Source organism: Typopeltis vanoorti, chromosome 7, assembly GCF_054136105.1.
Source record: "Typopeltis vanoorti isolate ZY-2024b chromosome 7, IOZ_Tvanoo_1.0, whole genome shotgun sequence".
NCBI lineage: Eukaryota > Metazoa > Arthropoda > Arachnida > Uropygi > Thelyphonidae > Typopeltis > Typopeltis vanoorti.
In genome coordinates, this window is record NC_143555.1 from 29,281,649 (window position 1) to 29,307,010 (window position 25,362).

The 25,362-nt window shown below is 35.9% G+C and overlaps 1 protein-coding gene across 1 annotated transcript in view; it reads right to left on the bottom strand.

Moving 5' to 3' along the window:
* Positions 1-7,489: 7,489 nt before the first annotated feature.
* Positions 7,490-25,362, bottom strand: part of LOC150104545 (aldo-keto reductase 1B-like) — a 197,844-nt gene continuing 179,971 nt past the window's right edge. Inside the window, exons 9-10 of the mRNA XM_090395759.1 lie at positions 22,547-22,629; positions 7,490-7,837 (exon numbers count right to left, since the gene is read on the bottom strand). Of these exons, the coding sequence (XP_090251885.1) occupies positions 7,795-7,837; positions 22,547-22,629 (126 nt within the window). The 3' untranslated portion in view covers positions 7,490-7,794. The remainder of the gene's footprint in view (positions 7,838-22,546; positions 22,630-25,362) is intronic.

A 25,362-nucleotide genomic window follows, 5' to 3' on the forward strand; every position in this document is an offset into this window, starting at 1 on the left:
TTTCTTTTGGCATTAAACCTTCTTTTACAAAGAATTTTATAACTGTGCAATACTCAATTTTATCCATTTCAAGGGATTCAACAACACTTTTGCTTCAGACAGCTGTATAAAACAAACTACTCGATAGAATGACTTGCAATTTCACATAGATGCTTACAACAGATGTACCAACTTAGAAAAAAAAAAAAAAATCATCCAGATAGTCTTGACATCTACAGTCGAGGCCAAGAACTTTTCAGAACACCCTTGTACACCCAATGTTCTTTGCTCATACTGCAAGTCTATGTAAGTTAGTCATCCAGAAGGAGTATTATATCATCTTCACTGACTATCACTCTTGCTAGTTATATCATTTATCTAAAAAAATATTTCCCTTAAATCATTTCCTATATCAATTATTAAGCACAAATTAAACAGCTGCAATCCAAGTATGAATCCTGCAGTAGTACACCACAGTCACTCATTTTCTAAAATAAATTTCCCTCATATACTGCTCTTTGATGTTTGTCCAGCCACTCTTATCAACAGTTCATATCCATCTCCAATTTTTATGTAACTGAGTTTTATATGTTATTCTGTCAAATCCTTTACAAAGTCCAACCATATTCCAATTTCACTTTATCATAAAAAGGTGAACAGATTACTAAAGTGAAACTTATCTTTCACAAAACCATGATGTCTCTATATTTATTATATTCAGGAATTCTACCCTTCAGCCATCTTCACCACTACTACTGAAATACTGATTGGTTTGTAATTTGCTACTTGTTTTGGATATTCCTTTATGCAAAACTATTTTATCCTCTTTCTTTTCCCTAGGCATTTTCACAGAACTAACACTTATATAGCTTGGTCAGAAAAGCTACCAATTCCTTGCACATTCTCATAATACATGAGCTGATATTCCATTTAATCCTATGGTTATATTTTCATTAGGGTTCTGCAATACCCCAAGCACCTCCAATTCATCTACCATCTATTCTCACATCATTCAACGTCACATGTAGCATCGCAATATCTCCACTTGGACCCTTGCAAAATAATCACACAGTAACTCAACTATTTTGTTTGCTTCTGTTACTTCCCTATAATCAGCACTCATTAAACTTATTCTTCCATAGTTGTGCTTCTTTTAACTCACCATATAGTGAAAGAATGGTGGAATTTTCTTTGGCTTGCTCAGCTAGTTTTCACTCATGCTTTTGCCTTCGTTACCATTCTGGTCACCCTCTTTGCCTGTACTTGCAGTGCTCATGACTTTGCTGATCGCCTTTCTCTTTATATACCCTCCACAACTCCCACTTAATGATGCTACTTATCTAAACTCCTGATTCATCTTCCTGACTCTTAATTTACAAGCTGATACTGCTTTTTTTTTTATCATAACCCCCCACCCCCTTGTCCATCATTCATGTACCGCTAACCTCATCCCCAGATTCTTATACCATAGCATTGCTCCAAGCACCAACTTGGTTGGCCAAGTGGTTATCGTATCCATTCTCCAGCCAAGAGGCTGCAGGTTCAAATTCCCACCAAGGGCATGGATGTTTGTGATTGTCCTACTAACCAATTACAATATGTACTTACTGCTGTGACCTGTGTCCTGGTGCACCCTTGATGTCTTTGCACCATAAAAAAATTCAAATAAAAAAAATCAACTGCTCCAAGCTGGCTACTCAGTTCACAATCACCTGCACACATATACTCCTTAATATACTCCTTAACTGAAGATTTCACATCTGGCAGTTTTTCAGATCAAGACTGCATGATTACTCAAGTTGTAAGCAACATTACTACCAGATCTAGCACCTTATGTCCCTCCATTACATGCTGTATCAAATAATTATACCCCTCCCCTGCTGCTGAATTCCCCATGATTATTCACCTTCACACACTCTGTGCTAATCACATTCTGCATACCATCCACATTCTTGCAACCTAGACCACAGCATCAAACTGTGCACACATTCTGTCATCTTATGGAAGGAATCATATGGATATTCAAGGTCAACTGTAGCTATAGCAGATGCCCACAAGTGATGATGTATATTGAGATCCTAAATGTTAGTGAAGTGAATATAGAAAAATATATGCAAGTGTTAATGGATGGAACTTGTCCTTTGGGAAACAAACCAAGGTTGCTAGTGTGGTTTGAATGAAACTTTTCATTAGTATTTTAGCTATCTTTCTGGATGTATCCTGAGTACATGGGATGGGAATGGTGGTGTGCTTTGGTCAAGTGGCTTTTTTCTTTTCTTTTCTTTTCTTTTTTTTTTTTTTTTTTTTGTTTTGGCTGTGTGTTTGGGGAGGGGGGGGAGCACATTTTTTTCATTGTTTATTCCAATGAAATAAATATTTCAATGAAATGTTTATTTCATTGGAGTGTAGCTGCTGGCCAAAAAAGTGTGGCGAAGGTAGATCGGTTCTTTTAAAAAGAGCTGCATCACTAGAACAAATAGTTCTGGTTCTGAGTTAGTAATTTGAGGATCAAGTACTGTTGGACTGGATGATGGCATCATTGTTTATTTACATATCTTCAGAGTGTATTAGCTTTCTATAAATATAAAAAGATGAACCATCTGAAGGACATGTGACTACTGTATAAGAAAGGACAGGCAGACAGTTATTTTTATTAATGTGAAGTGTATTTTATGGTGTTGGCTGTTTACATTTGTTACAAAAATATTCACAGTATTCTGTTGATGCCAAATGGCAAACACAACATCTATGTAGAACTGCTTTTCTAAATGTTTGAGAGTAACTGTCTTAAGTACTTTCTTTTCTAAATGCTCCACGTAGATATCAAAAAAAAAGAGAGAGAGGTGGAGAAACCCACTGCAGTACCATAGATTTGTTCGTAGATTTTTTCCTTACCTCGCATATACATTGGGTCTTATTTTATATAAATCATGTTCTAAATTAGAAACAAATTTATTCCATGATTCTCTGTGTCTTTTTCTGACTTCTCTTTTAGCTTTGGCTCTTATTTTTATATTCTATTTCATCTTCTAATCTTTTACTGCTTAACCATTTGTGATAGGCTTATTTTTTCTTTTTTATTATTTCTCTGATTGTATCATCCCAGATCTTCAGTTTTTTTCTTTTATTGAATTTTTTGGTCTTTCCTAAGCTTTCATTTGCTGCTGCATTTAGTATCATTTTTATATTAAGCCATTCTATTTCTATTTCTTCCTTTTGTTTTATTTTATCTAGATATTGGTTAATTCTTTGTTCATATAGCCATTGTACATTTGTGTCATTCAATAGTCTAGTTTTATAAACAAATGTTTCAATTTTTCTTTCTGTTCTTGTTACTTGTAGCCATATAGGTGGTAATCTTAATTTTATTTTAACAAGGAAGTGGTCACTGCTTATTTCATATCCTCTGTGAACTCTAACATCTAGTGAAAATTTTGATGTCTTTTCATTTAATATGAAGTAATCTAATATTGATTTCCATCCTCTTGCAGCCCAAGTATATTTATGTGTCTTTATGTTTATAGAAGGAATTCATTATTTTTAGGTTATCATAAACTACAAAGTCGATCAATTTTTTACCATTTCTGTTCAGAGTGTGTTCTCCATGTATTCCTATATTATTATTAATTTTTGTGTTTCCAATTCTTGCATTTAAATCTCCTGCTAAAATTATGTAATCATTTTTATTTATTTTATTATATATGTTTTGTAGATGATTATAAAAATCAATATTATCCTCTTCTCTTCCTTCTTCTGGGGCATATAAACCAATTATTGTTAAATAGCCTCTATCTATTTTTAATCTAGCTTCTATTATTCTATATTAGAATAATACATTATAAATTAGTTAAAACATTAGTTAAAACATTATAAATCATTCCATAATTTATAATGTTTTAACTGTTTTGAAAGGGAGTTATGAATCCAAATCATGACTCCTGCTTGTGCTCTTTGGTCTCTGTTGACTCCACTGTATATCACATTAAAATTTTCAGTTCTCATAGTTCCTTTTAATTTCTTTTTTGTTTCAGTGATTACTGCTATTTTAAAATTTCTTTCATTTAATAATTGGTCTAATTCTATTTCTTTATATGCTATTCCCCTTACATTCCAATTTGCTGTGTGTATTATATTTTGTCGTTTTCCATTTTTGTTTTACCTTTTCCATTCCAGGGTCGTTTCCCATAGATTCAATCTGATTATCTTTTTCTGTCAGCTTACAAGTAGGATTATGTTCTCCATGTCAGGTGACTAGCCTGACGATGGAATAGTTCAGTGGTAGGGCTGCTACCTTAAGGCTTCTGAACTAGCCTTCTTCCGAATTTAAACCCATAGGAGGAATAGGGTATATTGAAGGGGAAAAAGTAGATTATAGAAGAATTATAGTAAGGTTTATATGGAGGGCATAGTTGTAAGGCCAGAAATGAAAAGACCCCATGGCCCTCGAGTACTCTAATAGCATAAGGGTCATAAAATAAGAAGAGTTCGCTGATAAGGCCTTATAGGAAAGATTAAAGTAAGTGGATCTTCCTCAAAGTAGGAGGAGGAGAGGAGAGATCCAGCTAGGGGTCCATGGGAGTGCTGCTTCCATTACAATCAAGATGATTGCCCCTTATGGCCCTGTTGGTACACGAGTCCTTATTCAGTATATTCGGACCATCCCACCATATACATATATACACACACACACACACATGGTGGGCTCCCCTATCCGCCACTCAGGGGACGCGTTCTCTAGGGGTTATAGGATCCCTCGAAAGAGCAACAATACTTAAGGAATATAAAATCAAAGTAGTATTTATCATCTCTTATCGAGATGAGATTGCTATTAAGATCCGCAAAACCTTGACATAGCCCGTTTCAATATCCAGGTGTTTATTGGCTGTGGTGCAACTGATTGCAGGTCATCTTACTTTGGAAAGACACAAAAATCAATTGAGCAATGCACTGAAGAACACATTCGAGATACTGAATACCATAGAAATAAAGCCTCAGCTTTGTCATCACACATACTCTCTTCAACTGACTCACGAGATGCTTTGCAAATGACACGTCCAGTTTTATGGGATAATTACTGTTGCTATGATACAACAAAAAGAAAAACATGGAAATCTTTGGAAATAGCATTAGATCCTAAAATATTTAAATATTAACCAAAGTATTAACTTGTCTGAATACATCCTAGCCTTCATTAATCAAGAACATTCACGTAAATGTGTAACGTGCAGAAGTTTCGTAATGATTAGAAATAATTTTTAAAAAATAAGTCTGTTTTGTATAACTGCATAATAGTTATCACCTTTGTTAGTCCTTACTGTTTTGTCTAATAGTTCGTATATTTACACCTGAAGAAATTCTGTGCAATTCCAGTGTTCTGCCTTATAAACTTTAATCAAATATTCATGAACCAGCAAAGTTTACATACTTTATATATATATATATATATATATATATATATATATATATATATATATATATATATATATTGGGTTGGCAAGTAAGTTCGTTCGGTTTATGCATTAGTACGTTTACGCTTCGCCTGTTGCTATTGTTGCACCATTGCGCAGTTGAAAGGCGACATTCCGCATAACCTTTCAGTGAATTTTTGTTTGGCCTACTTCAGTTGCGTGTAACATATTTTTAGAAATGGACGGAAACAACGTACATTACCAGCATATTTTGCTTTTTTATTTCAAAAAAGGCAAACGAGCTGTGCAGGCCCATAAAAAAATATGCAGTGTATATGGGGATGGTGCATTAACAGAACGCGTATGCCAAAAGTGGTTTGCCAAATTTCGTTCTGGAGATTTCGACACGTGCCTTGGTTGGGCACGTGGCACATCACTGATGTGCCACGTGCCCAACCAAGATTGACTCGAGTGTTGCGAAGGTTATCGTCGACAAAAATCTGTCACAGTGTGGGAGATTGCTGCAGTATTGAACATATCCCATAGAAGTGTTGAAAACCATTTGCACAAGTTGGGGACATGTTTCAAAACTCGATGTTTGGGTGCCGCATGAATTGACTGAGGACAACATGACTGCTAGCATATCCATCTGTGATTCGCTGCGATGTCACCAAGAAAACGACCCATTTTTGGCAAATCGGAAAGGAGTTGTCTTTCACCACTACAACGCCAGACCCCACACATCGTTAACAACCCAGATTAAATTGTTATGTTTCGGCTGGGATATTTTGCCACTTCCTCTGTATTCACCCGACCTAGCACTTTCTGATTGCCATTTATTACGATCGTTGTAGAATTCTCTGAACGGGAAAACCCCTGCTAATGAGGAGACTGTCAAAAGACGCCTAGATCAGTTTTTTGCCAGTAAACCTCAGGAATTTTATGAACACGGCATAATGAAGTTGGTGGACAGATGGCAAGAGGTCATTGATAAAGAGGGTCAACATATAACTGACTAGTATGAATTATATATATTAAATAAAATGTGTTTCATTCCACTCTGAAAAACCGAATGAACCTATTTGCCAACCCAATATATATCTATATCCTATATATATAAAATGATAAGCTTTTTTCACGTTTTTTGAAACATTTTGAAACTCGGGGGCTACCCTGTATGTCGAATCTTCAAAATTCAAGCCAACAGAATTCAAGAACTGGCCTACCAGTCCGAAACTCAGGGGGGGTTGGGCACCGTGGGTGGACCCCCCCCTTGAGTCATCAGAATTCAAGAACTGGCCTACCAGTCCGGAACTTGGCAAGTTGGGCACCATAGGCTCCAGAAACCCCAGGAGATGTTGCTATAAGTGGTTCCAAGATATATCACGTAACATGTGTTGATGATGTAATACTCATATTTGACACCAACAGCAAAACAGAACACTTATTAAAATTGATAAGCCTCGCAAAGAGTTAGCATGATCATTAATTAAACGAAAGTTTAATGATCATGAAAACCAAAAGGATTAGAGAAGATAGTCATAAAACTGAACAGACACTACAGAAGAAGTCAAATTTCAGGACATTCTTAAATGAAGTCCTGAACCCTATAGAAAAGCGGATTCCACAAAAATCTAGATTCTCATTTCTAGAAAAGATCAAGCATTGCTTGGCCAATGGACGGTATTTAATGGATATTCTCTGTGACAATGAAAAAAGTTTTACAATTCCATCATAATAGCAAAAACATATAAAACAGGCTCCTGAATGAATTATAATGAAAATGGAATTTAAAAAAAAAAAAAAAAAGAAAGAAAGAAAGAAAAAGAAATGCTTTGCACTTAAGAACTAAGTGGAATACAAAACTAATCAAACAATCAATCTACTTCATTATTAAACTAATATTAAGACAAGATGGATGGATAGTCCAATGGATCTAAGTGGAGCTGTATCATGCTTCATGAAGGATGAAGATATCTTGTGTGAATAAAAACTTCTGCCCATTATCGAGGAGAAAAAGAAGGATTAGAGGAATATTAAACTAACTATGAGTGAGTGAGGCATACGAATTTTTCAGACATAGTAATACAGAATACAAGCTGTAATATCCATTCTATTTATTGAATTTTTTTTATTTATTTTTTTATTTTAAAAACTTTTAACTGATTCTTGAATCAGTAAAAAATAATCCCAGGCCAAATTTTGGCCAAAAATGAAATGGAATATCATGCTAATACAAGTACTCTAAATGGTGAATTAAGAATTACAGAAATGTTACTGGTATTGATTCACTGTATTTTCAAATTCCTCTAAAATATAAACTAATCTTCATTCATAGCTTTATTCTTCAGAAATTATGAATATAATCTTCCTTTTTGAAATTTTTTATAATACTTTCTTGCTAGTTTCAAAATGCAATGTTGAATGGATAATAAGGGTGATGTTTCAACCTGAAAAAGAGTAAAATAAATTCACCCAACAGCCATACTGATAATTACCATATAATTGCTTAAAGACAATTCAAAACAAAAAACTTCTCCATATGTGTGTGTGTGTGTGCATGCATGCAGGTGCAAAGCTCATGAATGGTTGTAAAGAAAAACCAAGTTTATATAACATCACTTGGTATCTTGAATACTACATAAAAAAAAAATCTTTAAAATTTTTAGTTGATTATTGTTTCATAATACCTTCCTACTTATTGCTATTTTTTACAATGCTGTGTCTCATATTTCACCAGTTGTTAGCAGAAAACATTGAGAGAGAAGGTACTATAATAAAGCCACATTTGAAAGGAAACAAGGTTTAATGAGAGTTGCATGTACAGGAGAATACTACTAGCATTCAAATGAGCATCATTAAACATCCATTTCAACAAGACTATGCACATAATTGAAATGGTTAAAGTTTAAGATAAAACTTCTCTGAATTTCATATTGGTATATAACAATTTTTACCATATACTATTTAATAGTTCTGGGATGGGACAGGCAAAGGAATCATATCAGGGGTGGGGTAAGAAGATATATAATAATATTATCAACAATGTGGTGATTGCTGTGAAAAATTTTGATACTGACTACAATCTGATGATATACATCATTTTCAAAAAATTAAAAACTTAATATAATAAAATAGTAGGAACAGTTTATGGTAATTACATCCCAAAATTTAATACTGGCATTTAATCTGAGTGACTCAAATTTGAATTGACATTAGAATTTTCAGTTGGTTCCAATGGGATTTGTTGACTAAGTACTAGCACTAACTCATAATTTTTACCTGTTTCATCATCCACATTTTTAGTATATCTGACATAAGTGTCCCCATTCACACAGCTACACTGATGTTAATTCAACTCTAGCTAATGTTTCAAACAGATCATTTTTAAAACAATTTTATTGTCAGTCTTCTAAGGACTTCACATACACTATCACAGTATTAACAAGATAATTTTATTCAAACAATTTTCCTAACTTACTTTGTTTTTCTTTGTGTGTGTGCGCATGTACACACATGTAAAACCCACCAACAAACAGCTATAACCACCTAGTACAACAGGTAGGCTAAGAGTTACATTACCTGGTACCCAGCTTCAGGGACTAAATGTACTTTTTCCAGCCACTTCAGGTTTCTAATAAGTGTGTAATCTCATACTCACTGTTGAAATTCATCTTTATGATCTTGTTGAGAGATCAGAGTGCTATCCACCTATTTATAGGTGCACATCCTAATTAGCCTCATCAAGACCTTTATGATTACTACAGAAATAGTGACTCGTCTATAATTAGTGGATTACATCCTAGCTTCACCCATGTATATTGGAATTATTATTATTATACGGTATCTCCATGGAGTCCAGAGACTCATCTGGGGAGATCCACATTAGCATTTATACATACAAGACCTATCATGCCTCTCCTTAAACTTATTTACTTTCAGGGCATTTACAACTAATTCCAGCAATCCAATCCACTCATTCACCATGCAAAAATCTATTCCACACACCATTACTGATCACACTCTTATATAACTTTCACAGATGATCAGTAGTTCTCGGACTATTAGTCATATATTGAAAACTTTCCTTTGCATTAATTTTATAAAATCCTTATAATATCTTATGTCCTTTCTTTTCCACCTATTAACTAAACTTTGTAACCCAAACAACTTCGACTTATCCTCGTAGAGCATTCCACATTCTGTCACCAGCTTGGTCACTAGTCTAAATCCTCTCTACTATCTCATGATCCCCAAGAAACCCAGGTGACTAAACCTGTGCACAGTACAGTACTCAAAATGAGGCAAAACCATAGCCTTCTAAAGAGGGATAACTTCTCTATCTTAACTTGTTAGCATGTTTTTCAACAAAAAAGGAATCCTCTGAGCTATTTTACCACCTTTTGCAATATGCCTTCTGAACATCAACTTTGTCCACCATATCCCATATTCCTAACCTCATCAATTTCCCTGCAATCCAGCACCATCAATGTGATACAAAGCATGGAACCATTTCAACCCTAAGTGCATAACCTAACATTTTGCAACATTAAATTGACAATCTACACATACTGGCCACTGCATTAGAAACTTTTATTAACTACCATGTTGGACCTTCTACAGCATATATGTGGTTTTGGCATAGTTCCATAAGATGATGGATTGCATACACATCTACACCATACCAGGCATTCTCAAGACAGTCCGTTAAATGGCTCAGATTTGATGGAATAGAACTTTGCACCCAAATCTGTTTTTCTTACACATTTCATACATTCTCAATGGTGTTCAGATCCAGGCTGTTTCAGTGACTAGAGAAGATAAGTCGCTTTCATGTTTGCTGAACAGTAGCATTGTTCTCCAAGAAACAACTGTCACTTGTTGGACTTGATCGACAACAATGTTCAGATATTCCTTGGAGGACACCCGACCTTCAAGCAATATCACGGGACCTGTTCTGTGATATTGCTTGAAGGTCCACATATACCCAGCTGTCATGCTTTGGTAGGCAGTAAGTCACCTAACGATACTAGTCTGAAATCTAGCAAAAGCCAATTAATAAATATAAGTTATCATGTGGTTATCATGCAATTTGTTGTTTATAGTTATGCCACAACTACCTTTAAAGATTAAATATTTATTAGTGTTCTGAACATGTTTCAGATATTTCAAACTTGTTTGCAAGTCATTGCATATTCTTCTACCCCTTTTACATCTACATGAGTGGTCGGCATGGCAGAGGGGAGATGTTGCTATAAGTGGTTCCAAGATTTATCACGTAACATGTGTAGATGATGTAATACTCATATTTGACACCAACAACAAAACAGAACACTTATTAAAATTGATAAGCTTGCAAAGAGTTAGCATGATCATTAATTAAACGAAAGTTTAATGATCATGAAAACCAAAAGGATTAGAGAAGATAGTCATAAAACTGAACAGACACTACAGAAGAAGTCAAATTTTAGGACATTCTTAAACGAAGTCCTGAACCTACAGAAAGGTGGATTGCACAAAAATCTAAATCCTCTATTCTAGAAAAGATCAAGCATTGCTTGGCCAATGGACGGTATTTAATGGATATTCTCTGTGACAATGAAAAAAGCTTTACAATTCCATCATAATAGCAAAAACATATAAAACAGGCTCCTGAATGAATTATAATGAAAATGGAATTAAAAAAAAAAAAAAAGAAAACACTTTGCACTTAAGAACTAAGTGGAATACAAAACTAATCAAACAATCAATCAACTTCATTATTAAACTAAACGTATTAAGACAAGATGGATGGATAGTCCAATGGATCTAAGTGGAGCTGTATCATGCTGCATGAAAGATGAAGATATCTTTTGTGAATGAAAACTTCTGCCCATTATCGAGGAGAAAAAGGAGGATTGTTTGTCTACCTTTGTTACAGAATGATGTGTAAAGTGACTTGTTGGCTCATGACTTTTTGCCAGTCTTCCAGTGTCCAATCATGGTGTTTCTGACACCACTGTAGATAAACTTTCTAGTTCATACACATATTCCCATGCACTACAACTTTTGTAATAGTTTTACATGTGGTATTCTGTCAAATAGCTTTGCAAAGTCCAGCAATATTAAGTTGTTGCCTTATCCAGATGACTTTATCCAGTTCTGGTCTAACTTTATTGACCTTATTCACTTTATCCAGTTCTGCTGACATTTTATGAAAATAAAATCAGTACTTTCCTTATAGACATGCAAATGGCAATGCTGATCCTCTTCAATTCTCTGCAGATAGTTTGGTGAGATATGGGTCATGAACAGCCTTCATTAAAAGCTTATGTCAATTACTGCACACAGGAAGTTCTGTTTGTCCATACAAGCATATTCAGATGACGGTGATCTAATTCCTTACAGACTGTCTTAGGACCACAGTTACACTTCTGAGACCAGTTTACCAGCTTTACTGTTTTCAAAATTGTGGCTCCAGTCAAATGGGCATCCTCAATAAGCCCTTTACTAAACTCCAAAAGAGCCTTTATTTTCTGCATTAAGATCAATGCTATTACTGACCAGAACCATTCTTAAATAATTGACATGGTCATGTGGTGATGCACATGACTAAGTAATTTGCATAGACACTGCATAAGTGATGTTTACATATGTTTGCATAAAGGTTTCTAATTAAGTGGCTGGTAAGGGTTCAGCACCTTCATCAACAACTGCCCTCCCCAGTTTTGCATCATCAGCAAAAACTTTCCCTATACCATTGATATACAAATTAAAGAGTGGCCCTAGCACAGATCCTTGAGGTATTCCACTAGTAAGCCTCGATTCCATTCCACTATATACTACTCTCTGGTGTCTGTCTGTGGGTTATTTAGTTCTGGTCTAACTTTATTGACCTTATTGATTTTATCCAGTTCTGCTGCCACTTTATTATAAAATATGAATAAATTACCAAGACAGGACCCTACCCTTTACAAAGCCATGCTGCCCATGATTGAGTATCGCATCTCTATCCATCCATTGTTGGGTTTTACTTTTAACCAACTTTTCTAATACTATCTTATTGGATGAACACTCCCTTGGAATCTTGCCAGAGACGTGACTTAGATTCAGAGACAATGCCAATTCTCTTGCATATTCATGCAGTACACAGGCTAATAATGCCACCCAGTCTCGCTGCTGTATTCACACTGATATTTTTCAATTGATTAATACCTCCTGTTCGTCTACTTCAATTTCGAAATGCATCTGTCACATCAGCAACTGAAAATCTCCACCTGGATGACACAACTTTGCAAAATGAGTATCGCATCCCTATCCATCCATTGTTGGGTTGGATGGATAGCCCTTGCAAAAACTTTGCATCCAGCAACTCAACTATTTCTTATGCCTTTGTCCTATCAGCACTGAAAGTCATCTTTTATTATTATTACTGCACAGGCATCTCCATGGAGTCCGAAGACTCATCATATGAGACCCAAACTATCCACACAATCAATCGCACCTCTCCTTGATCCCATTAATAAATAGAGCACTCACAACCGACTCTGGCAGCCCAATCCATTCATTTACAACTCTTCAAACAAAAAATCTAGTCCTCACACCCCCTACTAACCACATGTTTATTCAACTTCCAGGGATGACCCTTTGTTCTGGTCCCTCTAGCCAAGCACTGAAACATTTCCCCTGCATCTTTCCTATAAAACCCTTTAAGTAACTCAAATGTTTCTATCATATCCCCTCTTTTTCTCCTATCAACCAACTTCTGAAATCCACATACCTTCAATCTATCCTCATAGGGAACATTCCACAAGCCACTCGCCATCTTGATCAATGGCCTCTGAATCCTCTCTACCACTTCCTCATCTCCCAAGAAATCCAGGGGACCAGACTTGAGCACAGTAATCCAGATGTGGGTGTATCAAGGCTTTATAAAGAGGAATAGCAACTTATTCTCTACTTGTTAATAGCCAAGTAATCTTATGGGCTACTTTAGCAATATGTCCTCTAAACTTTAACTCTGTCTACCGCCATCCCTAAATCTCTAGTTTTCTCTATTTTGTGGAGTACAATGGAATCAATGTGATACAGAGCTTGTAATGTTTATCTCAAAATGCATAACTTTACATTTCTCCACATCGAACTGATACCCATTATTTTGTGCCAATACTGACAGCCTATTTAAATCATCCTGCAAACTCTCCACATCATTTTGATTAACTATTACTCTACTTAATTTCTCATCATTAGTAAACGACTGAATAATTCCTTTCAAGTTCTTTCCTATATCATTCATGTACAAATTAAACAGCAATAGTACCAGCACTGAACCACTGAAATTAAAGTGCCTAGTGAGAGGCACTGCCAGTTCCCTTGCTCATTCTAGCAAAACCCGAACTGATATCCCATCAGCTGTATTTACGTTGAGATTCTTACCATCAGTCATTTTTACTCTTACTTGCTACATAATAAAAACTTTTGGATTTACTTTGGTCAGCTTAGCTAATTTTCTCTTATAATCTGATTTAGCCTTTCTTGCTTGCACTTTGTACCTTTTTATTTTTGCATTCCCTCCACAGTGTTTTCTTTTTTGCAGCTCTTGCTTTACATTTCTACTCATCCCCTTAATCCACATTTGGTTTACCTTTCAACCATGGGTATAAAGTATGATAATTCTTCTCTAAAACAATTTCTGCCCACTTCCCATGCATTACTGATATTCTTTTCCTGTAGCTTCTCAAGCCACGGTATTGCTCCAAAATGCCTCTTAAGTCTGTCTCATAATTACCAGCTTTATAGTTCAACACAAACCCTTACTCGACAGAAAATTCTACATCTTTAACAACTTCCCAGAATAAGACTGCATGGTCACTCTTCCTGATTGGAGGAAGAGCATCTATCTTGGTTATGGATATATCTTCTGATGTTATTACCAAATCCAGCTTTCAACTCCTGGTTTGAGAGAGCTGGATCTGGTACACCACTGTATAACATGTTGTTTCCGTCTGAACAATTTAAGTATAGGCTTTTTTTTTTAATATATATATATATATATATGTCCCATTCCTGTTCTGAAGTGAGGTTGATCTTTCCATCTTAATCTTAGACGTCCACGATCTCTTCTTCCTGTAGGTTTATATTCTAGTGCTAATTTAGGAATCCCATTGTTCTTCATTCTTTCTATGTGTTGTAGCCAATTTTGCTCTGGTATTCTTCTATTTCTTGTTGATGTTTTTTGTATCTAATCATTCTCTTATTTCTGTATTTTTCTTTTTATCTAATCTAGTGAGGTCCCAGATTAGATGCTTCTAATCTTTGTTTCAGAATCCAGGTTTCAATTCCAAATTTGAGAGATGGTTTAAAGTCATATCATGTAATCTTGAGTTTCTTTAATTGTTTGTTTTCCAAAATTTCTTTTATGGATAACATGTTTCAAGTAATTATCCCTTATCAACTGCATAAATTCTATAAATTCCACTTCCATCTTGCCACACCACTTTTTCCTCCCTTCAATCAATGTTCCCGTAACTTGTACATCTACAGCTTCCTGTGAAGGTCTATAGGAGCAACCAACAATATACTTTGTCCTACTAGTTTCTATCTTACACCAGACAACCTCAAATGAACCATCTCTTCCAGACTTAAAATCCTCTTTAATTTCTATTTCTGCTGATTATAGTTCTTCAGCTATCATCAGCAATACCACACCTCCTGTCCTATTTCCTGTATAATCCCTGAAAATACAATACCCATTATATTCTATTCCTCTAACTATATCATTTTCTGTCAATCAGGTCTCACTGATTGTCTATAAATTTTGGCCAAGTTGAGCTGATCACTGCCATAAACTCTTCTCCCTTATTTCTGATACTTTTGGCATTCATGTATATACGAGGGCGGTCTGAAAAGATCTCGACCTAACAATGAAAAAACGAATTTATATTTTCAAAATTATTTTTATTTTTCAACATAAACTCCCATAAGACTAACATTTATTTCAGCACCATTATTCCGTCGCTAAAGTGGTTCTCAGCAAGATCTGCAAAATACCCCTCTACAGCTGTAATCACCTCTTGATTCGAAGAAAAACACTGATCAGAGAGGAAGAGTTTTAGTTTCGGGAAGAGGTAGAAGTCAGAGGGAACCAAATCTGGAGAATAGGGTGGATGTTCCAACAATTCATAGTGCAGATCCCTTAATTTTCCCATTGTCAAAACTACTTTGTGGGCAGGTGCATTGCCCTGATGAAAGATGATTTTTTCTTCTGCAAACCGGGTCTTTTCTCACAAATTTTTTCGTCTAGTCTGGTTAAAAGATCAGAATAATATTCCCTGGTTACTGTTTTACCCTTTTCAAGATAATTAATAAACAAAATGCCTTTAGCATCCCAAAACACCGATGCCATGACCTTTCCTGCTGATGGAACCGAATGCCTTCTTTGGCACCGAACAACCGGCTTCTGTCCACTGTCTTGACTGCTGTTTGGAGTCTGGTGTGTAATGGTGAATCCAAGTCTCATCCATAGTAATAAATCGATGCACAAAATCAGTTTTATTTTTGTGCGAGTGCGTTTTTGATCTGCTGTGAGCAAGCGTGGCACCCATCTTGCGCAAAGTTTTTTCATTTGCAATTCTTCATGCAAAATATATCTTACATGTTCTTTTGAAATGCTTATAGTCTCAGCAATTTCATGCACTTTGACTCGCCGGTCATCCAATACCATACTGTGTACTTGATTAATGATTTCTGGTGTTGTTACACTTTTTTTTTTTTTTTTTTTTGAAGTCCTTCACGTGGATTATTTCCAAGGCTGGTACTCGCAGCCCATTTCTTAATTGTCGAAAACGAAGGAGAAGAGTGCCCATAAACTTCGAATGAATTTCTTTTGGCGTTAACCCTTCTTTTACAAAGAATTTTATAACTGCATGATACTCAATTTTATCCATTTCAAGGAATACAGACAACACTTTTGCTTAAGACAGCTGTATAAAACAAACTAGTTGATAGAATGACTTGCAATTTCACATGGATGTGTATGGCAATGTACCAACTTTTTATATATATATATATATATATAAAAAATCTTGCCGATAGTGTTGCCATCAATGGTCAGGGCCGAGAACATTTCAGACCACCCTCATACATATCAACATCCCTTTGAACCCACAATTATGCTTGTGTAATGCTATTACTAATCCTATCGAATCTGAAACCTGTGAAATCACATTCAGCATTGCATAATCATTTCTGTACTCACGCTTGTTTATATCCAGGGTGGCCAGACATGCCTAATTGCATCCCTCCCCCACCAATAATTCCAGTTTTTCTGGTTTTGAATGCATCTCCAAAATCTCATTAAACAACACTTTCTCCAAACATCTACCTAGTCTAGTCATAAATACCGTTACAACTTAAACAGAGCATAAATCTTTAATCTATCAATAACTTACTCACAGCTTTCAGCACATACAAACCAAATGTGTTACATGCATAGCATATAGCAGCACTCAATGTTCAAAATATCCTCCTTTTTGCCTTCTCACAGGCCCAAAGTCTGTGAGGCCACACACCGATGGTGGCACACAACATCTTGACTTCCAGGCAGCCAATCAGATGGTGATACTTGATCAGACACATTTGCCTCCAACAAGTGTTGTGTGGTCCTCGTCATGTTTGCAGGGGATGAGTCCTGTTGGAAGTTTTGCTGTCTACCGTGAAAGGTGTTGTTCTGGGGCTGCACCACAGGCTACAACAGAGGCTTTGACCCTTTTCTTGCAGAAATGCAACTTGGATACCCACCGATACATCGCTCCCCCCCCCCTCCCCCCCTCCACACCACCAAACCAGCAATGATGTTGGGTGATCCCTTCTCTGAATCCTCGGCGCTGTGCAACCATCCAGAGCACATACCCAATCAGGCAGATAAACGATTCTTCAATGGCAACCATGAAAATCTTCTCATCTGTGAAGAGAATATCTCCATGTCTGTTATTTGCATATTGCCAGAGAAATGCTTTTGATTCTATCACCCTCTGCCACATAAGTCATGGTGTTAGGAAGTGTTCAGCAGAACAACATGGGCTCTCACCCCCAACATTATTAGTTAGCACACATGATACTTTTCTCTGCAAAATGTTCATCTTTTGCAACATTATTGTCTGTGTTCTCACAGGATTACCACAGAGGAATGCCTTCACACCCCTCCTCACAAGCTGTTGCATCCTAAAGCAGCATGGTCAACCTGTTCTTTGACGATCAGATATGTCTTCTGTGTTGTTATAAGAATTAATAGTTCAAGAACGCATACAGCTAGACCTCTCTCTACTGATACATACACACAAATGTTGGATGTGCATATTTAATCATCATTAACAGAACTCGGCTTGTGCAATTCTGTGGGCAGCATGGGGACATGTGAAAGTTATAACTGTGTTTATGGCAAGACTAACTCCAAACCATTCAAATGTAGTCTGTAGGGCATGTAACTCCTGTCCATCAAATTCGCTCCATACATCTGTAAATTGCACACCATTCCTCCTGCACAATCTTCTGACTCATTAGCAACCATGGACCGTCTCAATTCTGTCCTATCACAATCTAGACAGAAGACTCACAGCCTTTACTTCTTACTGTTAATTTTCATTTCTTTCAAAAACTCTTTCATATCATCTCTTATTGCATATTTCTTTCCCCAGAACAATCGATTTTCACTTCTCTCTTCTCAAACTAACAACTTCACTAATATCTTTGATGTTTGCACCTGGGTAACATGCTTTTGTCATTTTCTCATTAAGAAATACCTCTTACCACTGAATTTCCATACAATACCTTCTCCTCATTTCCAGTTTCTAGCACTTTCATACTTGCCTCATTCACTTTTTCTTTCATTCTCCTGCCTGCTGTACTGCATGACAATTGTTTCTCCAGTTGCTCTGGCTCCTGTTTTTGTCCTGTGAAGGACACCACATAAATGTGCTATTTGTCACCTCATCATCCACATTACTTTCAGCCAATTTCTTCAATGCTCTCATTCATATTTTGTGCACTACTTCCACATTCTCCAGAGCATTTTCACTATTTTTTCTTTACATTGTTTATATTTATCAGTTCATTTTCTCGTTTTCCACAACTCATATTTCTTGCACTTACACACAAAACATTTACAACACCCTCTCCCTCCACTCTCATTTTTGCAAGAGTAACTCAATCACTCTTGGAAATGAATACACAGAACACATATTACATTGTACAAAATCCCTCATGCTAAACTTGGTGAATAAGGAAGCCTTGGCTGCCATTTTTCTTGTATTTATAAGTGCCATGAAGGGCATATAATTTTTTAAATGATATCCCATATTAAAAGTTTTAAAATTTTATGACCAAAAATAATTACTAAAATTGTTAATATTCACTAAAATAAGACTTATCTCTAGGCCATGTGCAATACCACTTCTACTCTGTGCTACCAATTATCTTGACCTCCTTCCACTTGCTAGGAATTGTGACTGCTAAGCCTAAAGTTGAATAAACAAGTCAGAGGCACTGCTAATTCTTTGGCACAATCCTTCATCTAATTCCACAGGTATGCTCAAATCAAGATCTTGCAATAGCTATAATATACAGTAGCCTCTCGACTATCCGGCCTCTGTACTATCCAGAGCCCAGATTTTATCACGGAAAATTATAATACAGTAATTCTCCATGATAAAATGAGGAATACGTACTGTAATTTACTTTACCAAGGCGTTGCAAGTGGGCGCCTGCTACAATCCTCCTACGTGCCGTGTGCATAACACAAGTTGAGACATGCAAAGTGTAGATTTCCCAGCTTCATCAGTTGTGTATTGGATGTCCACAAGTGCGGAATACGTTTGCCACTGTTCCTAGTTACGTTAGCAAATTGTTGTTTGGTGTGCTTCGTTGTTTTTTTATTAAAGATTACGAAATGGGTGATAAAATAACTGACAACGATATTGTGGAAATGGTGACACAGGGGGAAGAAGAGGAGGAGGCATCCTTAGATGACAGGAAAAATCTCATCCCACATTTGGAAGGGTTCAAGACGATTGAGGCAGTGCTGCAGTACATTAGTGAGCAGGAGGAAGCGATGCCAGCTGATATCATCTGCTTGCGTAAGTGGAGGGACATTGTGTCGCGGAAGAGGGCTAAAAGGGTGAAGAAGTCATCTATCAAGGACTTTTTCAAAAACTGAAAACTGTAAGTTTTGACTCTTTCATCTTAGGCCTACCCTTTCACATTTGTGTGAAAAGGTAGGCCTAGAACTCCGGCCTATCCAGCTTTTGTGTTATCCGGCCTGCCCTTCTGCCACATTGGGCAGGATAGTCGAGAGTCTACTGTACTTCCAACTCATTCATCATTACCTTTTCATTTGGTTAATCTAATTAATCGATGTGTTTCCTTTGAATAGTTCAGAAAAAAACAGTAATAATTACAGCAGTCTTCTGATATTTTTGGTAGTATTTACAGAATATCCTCAAAGCTACAGTTTTTATAATTATGAAGAACATTCATATTCATAAATTCAGCTTCCTGTTGAATAAAATGGAAGTTGGATTTATGAATATGAATGGTCTTCATAATTATAAAATGCCAAAACAACTAAGGTTATGAGACTAGCATATTATATCTTAATTATGCGTGTTCCTCTGGCCAGTTTGTCTGTAACAAGATGAAAACCTGAGTTTCCAGGAGGGAAAAAACATCTGAGTCATTAGCCTAATTTAAATAAGAATGATTATTTTAAGCTCCAGTTTTAGGAAGTGATCTTGTGAAATACCTAAGATTTTAGCTAAAAGAAATAAATAAAATTACAGCTTCTGTTACAACCGAAATCACTTTTTTCTCAGGGGGTCTAATGGTAGACAGACCAAGTTCTCCCAATGAAAACTTGTATAAGTTGTAAGACAATGTGTTATTACACTCATTTAGTATACCTTACTGAAGCAGGTATACTACAATTCACTATTGCTAAACCATCTGATAAATTTCTGTATTCACTGGATACAGAAATTTATCCAGTCTCCTGATCTGCCATCACCTTTCTCTGAGTACTGGATCCACATAGTGAAAAAAAAACTCTCTCTGGTTTCCTCTTGCCAGTAAGTTCAAATGCTTTTCATAGATTTTTGTCTCCCTCACTCTGGCTGTCACTCTCCTAGCCTACTTTTTATATTCCTTCAGTATCTGATCATCACTTTTCTTTTAGTACTGGATGTACAGCATTTTCTTTTATGAAGATCTTGCTTCAAAATTAATCAATTAATTCTCCTAACTCTACAGATATAGTCAGCTATAACCTTTTTTTTTTTTTCAAATATCCTTTGACCACTTTTTAAGTAATGCTGATTCCTCTATCATACAGTTTTTTGTGAAAATACAAAATTCTGAATTCAAGCTATCTTCTTCTTCTTGGTCTATCATAAACATTTACCTTACAGTTCCCCATAAATCTTTTTTTAATTCATTGCTTTCACATAATGTCTTCTCCCAAGTTGAAACTGCATAATTAATCTTTCCAAATGGAGGCAAAACGGTCACCTTATTTTTTTATATATTCTCAGGTGCTATTACTAGATCAAATATAACAGTAGTCCAACAATCATTAATTATATAAAAATAATGAGCAAAGTAGCTGCTTTTAATTTGCAGTCAACATTCTGCTCACTTCAATTATACATCACTTGTATAATTCTAAAGGTTTTGATGTGATATTTACATTATAAAAATTACTTACATTATATACGTATAAAGATCCTGCCAATGTTATTTTAGATCAAATGAAAAATGTTTCACATCACCTTTATGGGGTAGGGCTGAAAAAAATTCTGATACACACCTAGAACAAAAATGGCTGGTTTGTGCAACAATGAAAAGACTTTTTTTTCTCAGAGGATTGCAAATGATACAGCAGCGTCATAACAAGTATATAACACCATGTGGAGAATATGTAGAATGATGTGTAAGTTACATGGTTCTACCTCAATTCCTTCATGGTGATTATCACATCTCAACATACCCTCATATCATTGGATTTTTGAATATGATATTTCCAGCTCATAAGTATTTGCAGAAGATAAAAAACTTTTGAAAGTGATAAATTTAAGCAGCACATTGCTCCAAGCAAACAGAATATTGACTTTGCAACCAAACCAACCACCACCACCACCAATTGCATCTATGCTTGCGAATATCTCTATGTGAAATGCTGATAACTGTTACTTCAGTAGTAACTTTAGAGAAAACAACCAAAACATCTGCAATTCTAAAGGTATTAATTCCAGAGGACACATCTGAGAAATGAGAGGTTATTTCTCCTCCACTCCTAAAAGAAAAAATGTCATTGTGATGTACTTTTTTTGGTCCTGACAAGTATTGTATAGTAAGTTATATTAACATTTGCATTAATGTGTATTCTTCCTTAATGCCTTGATTCTGAGTTACCAGAATTTATCCTTTTCATTAATTATGACTATTATAAATAAGAAAGAACTCATAGGTATCACAGGAAGAGTTAGTAATAGCAGATAGTTTCCTACTACAGCCAATTTCTTTTAGCATAGCACTGTACCCAGGAGTCTCTGGCTGAAACTTTTCAGCAGCTGGTAACAGTGAGCAAGCATGTTTAGTGGTGTTTGCCAAAGTGAGAGTCAACTATATATCTCTCCATTGAAAATAATGGATTCCAACACCTGAAAAAAATTCAACATGCTAGATAGCTGCACAAGACATTAAGAATTTTTCATGATTCTTCTAATTATGAATAATTTAGGATGGCATGGTTGGCTGAGTGGATTCAAATCACACTACGGACATGGACGTGTGTGAATGACATTAGGTGATAGATTAGTTTCACTGTAAAATATGAGATCATCATCCTGGTCACTGGAGTCATTAAGTGGCTTGAAAAAGTTTCATGCTTGGTCTCTGTAGCACAGTTTCAAGATTATCTAATGTCTAACCTGTATCTGACTTACCTCACACAACTTTAGCACCATGTACTACACAGTGCTAAGGTTGCAAATTTTACACAAGTGGGTTTCACAAAAAATAAAATAAACTTTTACTATTTAAGAAAGGCTAAAGATATGACATGGACTTTTTTGTCTGAATGTATTTTTTTTTTTTAATAAAAAATCATTTTATACACTTTCTAAACTTACCAGTTTAAGTGTACAAATCGGTAGTCACGATTAAAGTTGCATATTGTTTTCATTTCCTCAGAAGTTAGTTCAAAATCAAAAAGCTAGAAAAAACACAAACGATAACCAAATGAATAAACAGTTATTTCATGAACAATTTATTACTGCCACAATAAAACATCATTACTTTCACACAATACAACATATGTATACACACATCCACCCATGTCTGGTCTGAAAAGTTCCTGGCCTCGAACATAGATGACAACACTATCGGCACAATGTTTTTTTTTTTTTTTTTTTTTACATCTGTCATAAGCATCCATGCGAAATTGCAAGTCATTCTATCAACTAGTTTTTCAACTTGTTTTATACAGCTGTCTGAAGCAAAAGTGTTGTCTGCATTCCTTGAAATGGATAAAATTGAGTATCATGCAGTTGTAAAATTCTTTGCAAAAGGAGGTTTAATGCCAAAAGAAATTCATTCGAAGCTCAAACGTTTATGAGCACTCTTCTTCTTCGTTTTCAACAATTAAGAAATGAGCTGCGAAGTTTAAATGTGCCTGTATCAGCATTGAAGATGATCCACGTGAGGTACATCCAAAAAGAGTAACAACACCAGAAATCATTGATCAAGTGGACAATATGATATTGGATGACCGGGCAAGTCAAAATGCATGAAATTGCTGAGACTATAGGCTCAAAAGAACGTGTAGGATATATTTTGCATGAAGAATTGCAAATGAAAAAGCTTTGCGCAAGATGGGTGCCACGCTTGCTCATGGCAGATCAAAAATGCACTCGCATGAAAATCTCTGAACAGTGCTTGGAGCATTTTAACAAGAATAAAACTGATTTTGTGCATCGATTTATTACTATGAATGATACTTGGGTTCACCATCGGTTCCATCAGCAGAAAAGGTCATGGCATCGTTTTGGGATGCTAAAGGCATTTTGTTTATTAATTATTTTTAAAAGGGTAAAGCAATAACCGGGGAATGTTATTCCAACTTTTAACCAGACTAGACAAAAAAATTCGTGAGAAAAGACCAGGTTTGCAGAAGAAAAAAAAATTAACTTTCATCAGGACAATGCACCTGCTCACAAAGGTGTTTTGGTAATGGGAAAATTAAGGGGTCTGCTCTATGAATTGTTGGAACATCCTATTCCCCAGATCTGACTCCCTCTGACTTCTGTCTCTTCCCAAAACAAACTCTTACTCGCTGGTCAGCGTTTTTCTTCAAATCAAGATGTGATTTAGAGGGGTATTTTGCAGATCTTACTGAAAACCACTTCAGGGATGGATTAATGATGCTGGGGCATCGCTGGAATAAATGAATTAGTCTTAATGGAGATTATGTTGAAAAATAAAAATAATTTTGAAATTATAAATTATAAGAGCACAAGCTGATTTATTTGCCACGAACTTTTGATATGCTTTCTTCTTTTCCTTCACTGCCTCTTTCACTTCCTGTGTCCATCATGGAGTTCTGATTTTTCTATCCTTGCAGACAACCTCACCACATGCCTCTCTGGTTGAATCAATCAGGGTTTTCTTCAAGGCTTGCCACTGAATATCCAAGGTTTGGTTCCTGTTCTCTGACTCTTTAATTTTTTCTTGAGTAATGTTTGTGTATTTTAGTCTACAGTTCACATTTGAGAGTTGCTCAACTTTTATTCACTTTAAAACTTTCTTAGATGTTCTTCTTTTCAATATGAAATTCAATTTTATCCTGCTCATGACTAAATGGTGATCAGTTCCAATTTCAAATTCTCTGTGCACACAAGTGTCCTACACCAGGGAGAAAACATCAGTATCAACAATAACATAGTCCATGAGACTTTTATTCCTTGTCTCTCTTCTCTCTCTATTAGATATTGCCTGCCATTCAAGAAGATTAGAGACCTTTGAACTTCAAATTTCTATCCATCATTATGTCAATGATGGATAGGATTGATGAATATGATGAATAGTCTAATCAGTTTCTTTTAGCATAATCCTGCTAATATAATATGCTGCTGAAACTCTCATCACACCAAAGTGCATAAGTTGACACTTATTAACATTAAATTAACAGCCATTTTTGTTTGCCCAAATTTCCAGCCTATTCAAAACATTCTGTGAATCAGCAGTATCGTTGATTGCCCTGCCTATCTTCACAACATCAGCAAACAATTGTACATATCCTGTTAGACCATTCCTAATGTCATTAATGTATAGATTGAACAACAATGGCCCAAGGACTGAACCCTGAGGTACACCACTGCTCATCTTAAATCTGGTTCACACTGACTTATCCAAGTTAAAAGTTTATATTCCAATCACATATTCTCCTGTTTTGCAGCCTTTTGTGTTGTATCAAATGTCTTAGCAAAATCCAACATTATCATAGTTTTTTTAAAAGCGCCTCCGTAGCGCAATTGGAAGAACGACGGTACATTGCGCCCTTCGATTGGAATAGGCTAAGTTCGATTCTCGTCGTGACGGGAAGAATCTTTATCTGGACGATTTCAATCGAAGGTGAGTTAGCCAATCTCATACGGAGGTAGCAGGGTTTTTTCTCCCGGAAACTCGGGTTTTTCATCCCACATAAGGACAAATCGGCTCTTCAGAACACACACAATTTACAGACAAAAAATACTAGTTGTGGTGGAGGTGGGCAGTAGATGGCGTTGATGGAGATGATTCGTAGTAGAGGTTCGGTGTAGTAGTTGAGACAGTTGTAGGTGTCCTCCCGCGATGAGCCTTCGGACTCCTTGGAGGTGTCAGGAATAATAATAATAATATCCATTCTCTTTATCCAACTCAGCCATAACATTGTTATAAAATGTGAGCA